General features: G+C 60.9%; 1 protein-coding gene across 11 annotated transcripts in view; it reads right to left on the reverse strand.

Annotated features, from left to right (window-relative positions):
- Positions 1–33: 33 nt before the first annotated feature.
- Positions 34–4,430, reverse strand: part of ABLIM2 (actin binding LIM protein family member 2) — a 62,360-nt gene continuing 57,963 nt past the window's right edge. For all 11 annotated transcript variants that reach the window (XM_045289451.1, XM_045289453.1, XM_045289452.1 and 8 more), the window contains one exon: positions 34–864. In XM_045289451.1, coding sequence (XP_045145386.1) covers positions 751–864 — 114 coding nt within the window. In that variant the 3' untranslated portion in view covers positions 34–750. The remainder of the gene's footprint in view (positions 865–4,430) is intronic.

Genomic DNA, 4,430 nt, shown 5'->3' on the forward strand with positions numbered 1-4,430 from the left:
CCAAGGCCCCCACCCCAGCCCTGCAGACAGGACTTGAGAAAAAAGCACGTGGAAGCCCCCCAGCCCCTCCCCAGCCTGCAGGTGCTCATGCAGCCCCACCCAGGAGTGGCCTTCCGGGAACACTGCGGGACAGACTCGCCCTCCCCAGGGTTGCGCCGGGGGCACAGCCGGTGCTGGAGGTGCTCGGGACAGGGGACCTCATCCCTGGGGCATCCTGCATTCGCTCGACTCCACTTTGCAACAAAACAAACACTCTGTAGGTGCCCAGGGACCCTGTGAAGGCAGCTGGGGGTTCTGAGGGGCAGGTGCGGGGCCTCAGAGGGCACAGGAGGATGGGCGACGTCCACAGGCCCTCCTCCCTAAACCAAGAGCCCAAGCTGGGTGCCTGGTGCCCGTGGGCTCTCTTGGACACCGCAGCTCCTGTGCCAACTGCAGGCACTGAGGCAGGCATGGGGGTGGGGGATGCCCGGGTGCTGTGTTCCCACCTGCCCGTGACGGGGCATCTCCCGGAGGCTGGCACACAGGGCAGACTGTCCATCTGCGAGGGCAGCTGTGCCAACAGCATCCGAGGTGCCCGGATCCCATGGGGGCGGACCACCCTGCAGCCCCCAGCCCAGCCGGAGGAGCTCCTGGCCACCTGCCTCTGGGAACGTGGGCCGAGAGGAGTGCAGTGGGCGGGGTTGGCGCAGCTGTGGGCGGTGCCCCCTGTCCCTGCGGCCGTGCCAGGGGCGGGGGGTGGTGGAGGAGGCATCAGAAGAGTAGGGCCTTCTTCTTGAGGTCGTTCCTCTTCCAGAGCGCCAGCCGCTCAAACTCCACCACGCTCATCCCGAACACCCCAAGAAAGTCCTCAGGCGACAGGTGTCTCTGCACAGAGAGAGTCGGGCAGTGAGCAGTGGGGCTGGAACATGGGCAGGGGGGCAGTGAGCAGTGGGGGCAGGGCCATGGGTAGGGGGTTGGGCAGTGAGCAGTGGGGCTGGGACATGGGTGGGGGGCAGTGTACAGTGGGGGCAGGAGCCTGCCAGTACAGTCCTCCCTGTGGGGCAGTAAGGGCCACACCCACAGAAACAAACACCAGGGACTGGAAGTGATGATGACTGGGGACAGCATGACCGAGGTTAGGGACACGCAGTGGCCATTGGTGGGGGCCATGGAGAGGCTGTGGATGCAGAGGACACAGCAGGGCTGCAGATGAGGACACAGAGGGGCTGTGGTTGGTGACACGGGACCCACGTCTGGACACATGGATACATGTGTGTCTGGGGAGAAAAGTGACCAGTGGCTGGGTTGTGGAGGGACTGGAGACTGCCTGGCCCATGGCTGGGGGCCGGCGAGGGGTGGTCAGGAAGCAGTGCTGGCCCTGGGCTGGGACACGGAGCCTGGCCTCAGAACGGCCACTGTGGGCGCAAGGTGACGGGTGCTCACAGCCGTGCCGGAAGGTGGACTCAGACCAAGTGTCTACCCACACACGACGGGGCACCCACACACGACGAGGCACCCACACAGGGGAGCCCCTCTCAACCCTCAGAGAGAGTATCAGGTATGACCAGACCTGGTTGCCCGGACATGCCCAGAGAGGGCAGTCACTGCCAGCAGGGGAGGCTGGGAGAAGAGGGCATCAGACAGGGGCAAAACCACAGGCAACATGTGATCAGGCCTACGTGGTCACCTTGAGAAGCGAGGGGTCTGGCCAGCCCATCCCTGCTGCCCTGCCTGCTCATGACCATCGCTGGGAATCTGTCCCGTGGCCCTCGTGCCCTCATGGGACTGCCTGTTGGACATGTGGAGGGGCCGGCCCCGAGACTCTGGCTGGCTAGCTCTCACCTGACCAACCAGGTCACCCCTCCCCTTGACGGAAACAGCCCCATGTCCACCCGCAGTTCATGCACCCCGAGTGACTCCAGCATCACGTGGAGGGACCCCACAGCCAGCGACAGGAGGACAGACGCTGGCTGACCACACTGACAGGCGCTGGGCAGGGGAGTAGGAACCAGAGACCTTCGGAGACTACCAAGGGTGCAGGTTAGGCCCCGGACTGCTCAGGGAAGAATCGTGGGTTCAACCCCACCAGCTGCTCCGCAGGAGAAAGACGAAGCTGTCTGCTCCCACAAAGAATTCCAGCTTGGTACCCTGGGCAGGGTCACTAGGAGTTGGGAGTGGGCCCCAGGAGTGGAGGGTTATGGGCGGGCTGCAGTTCAGAAGGCCGGGAGTTCTAAACCAGCTGCTCTTTGCAGGGAAGACAAGGCCACCCGCTCCTGTGAAGAGTTACAGTGTTGGAAACCCACGGGGGCAGTTCTGCTCTGAGCCTGCATTTGGCTGATGGCACTGAACCTGTGTTGTTTGCAGTCAGGACGGAGTGGACGGTGATGGGTGTGGCAGGGCCAGGGAGCAGGGCTGAGCTGAGCTGGTGGGGGGTGTTCTAAAAAGGGGGGCCAGGATAGCATTGCCCCTTGCAGTCACTGTGGCTCCTGTCCTCTCCAGTCTCTACACACACACACACACACACACACACACACACACACACACACACACACCCCAGCCCCTTCCTCCAGGACATGGGGCAGTCAGGGGCCTGCCCTGGGGGCTATTCTCAACACCCTGCCAGCGGGGCACTGGTCATGTTCCCGAGGAGCCCAGGTCCACGTGGGCTCTTCCCGAGAGGCAGGAAGGAAGTCCAGGGTGAGGCTGCCTTCCCGGCGGTGTCCGTCAGAGAAGTCCCTGCCCCCCCCAGTAAGAGGAGGGCAGTCTGTCTGCTGGGACACAGACGCCCCAGGCCCAGGAATCAGGTACAGACCCCAACCCGCCAGCAATACCCAACGTCTACCCTTCAGAGTCTATGTCTGGGAGATGGGGCGATTCGCCCCGACGTGTGCCCTCACCAGCTGTTGCTCTGCTTTAGAAAGGCATCCCCACCTGCTCAAAGGACGCCTCAGCCCAGTCCCGGGGAAGCCGCCCAGGGTCAGAACCCGCCATGTGCTGGAAAGCACCTGGCACAGCCTCTCTGGGGGAATTCCCTAGTTCACAGCGCTCCCCAATTCCCCCTCGCCAATGCTCCTAGGAAGCTGCTTCCTCACTGCCGCCTGCAGGCCGGGCTAAGAAGAGAGGGCCCAGCTCACTAGGCTATAATGGAGCAGGTACCCAGCTGCAACAAGAGCTGCAAAAGCGATAGAATGTATCAAATGCCCAGACACAAAAGGGCTCAGTGAGACAATGTGTCACACGCTCAGATACAGAAAACTCACAGGTTAACATGTTTCCCGTGTTCAACTACAAATGGTGCCCATAAACTTGAGCGCCCCGACCACAGTTTAAGGCAGGGGTCCTCAAACTTTTTAAACAGGGGGCCAGTTCACGGTCCCTCAGACCCGTTGGAGGGCCGGACTATAGTTAAAAAAAAAAACCCAACTATGAACAAATCCCTATGCACACTGCACAAATCTTATTTTGAAGTAAAAAAACAAATGGGGCAAAAACACCCGGCAGGCCGGATGCATGTCCTGGGCGGGCCGTCGTTTGAGGACGCCTGGCCTGAGGCAGTGAACAGGGAGGCCCGGGCCAATTCTGAGTATGTTGAAGGCCTTGGTGCGAAACAAATGCAATAGATTTCCCTGTGGGTCTGTGGTTTCACATTCAGGAAGGACTGGGCTTAACGAGGAGCTCACGGGCTCCCCAAAACACTAGCCGACAGCTCTTGGCGTGAGGGGCAGCCTCAGCAGACACTGATGAGGTGCACCCCATGGCCTGGAGCGGCACCCTCAGGGCCTGGGACAGCTCACAGAGCTGGGAGATGAGCAGCAGCCCCCAGGGTGAGCAAGGAGGCCGTGGCCCTAGGGTTAAGAGAGGGAGGGAGGAGGGAGGGTCAGCTCCATGGGGGCCTTTGGGCACAAATGGTTAACATGCTCGGCTGGCACTTTGAGTCTGTCCCATAAACACCGGGCAGCCCGCTTCTGAAAGCCAGTCTCTGAGAGGCCTGCGGGAACTGCTATACAGGGACACACCCGACATGTCCACACTCAGACACACGTGGACACACCCACACTCTGACACACATGAACACGCCCACACTGACACACACAGACACACCCACACTGACACACACAGACACACCCACACACTGACACTGACACACACAGACACGCTCACATGCTGACACACATGAACACGCCCACACTCTGACACACACAGACACACTCACACGCTGACACTGACACACACAGAGACACACCCACACTCTGACACACATGGACATGCCCACACTCTGACACACATGGACACACCCACAACATGCCCACACTCTGACACACATGAACACACCCACACTCTGACACACACAGGCATAGACACACCCACACTCTGACACTGTCACACACAGACACACCCACACTCTGACACACATGGACACACCCACACTCTGACACACACAGGCACAGACA

The sequence above is a fragment of the Echinops telfairi genome, unplaced genomic scaffold, assembly GCF_000313985.2.
Source record: "Echinops telfairi isolate 266 unplaced genomic scaffold, ASM31398v2 ScPeMD7_28;HRSCAF=97, whole genome shotgun sequence".
NCBI classification, from domain to species: domain Eukaryota; kingdom Metazoa; phylum Chordata; class Mammalia; order Afrosoricida; family Tenrecidae; genus Echinops; species Echinops telfairi.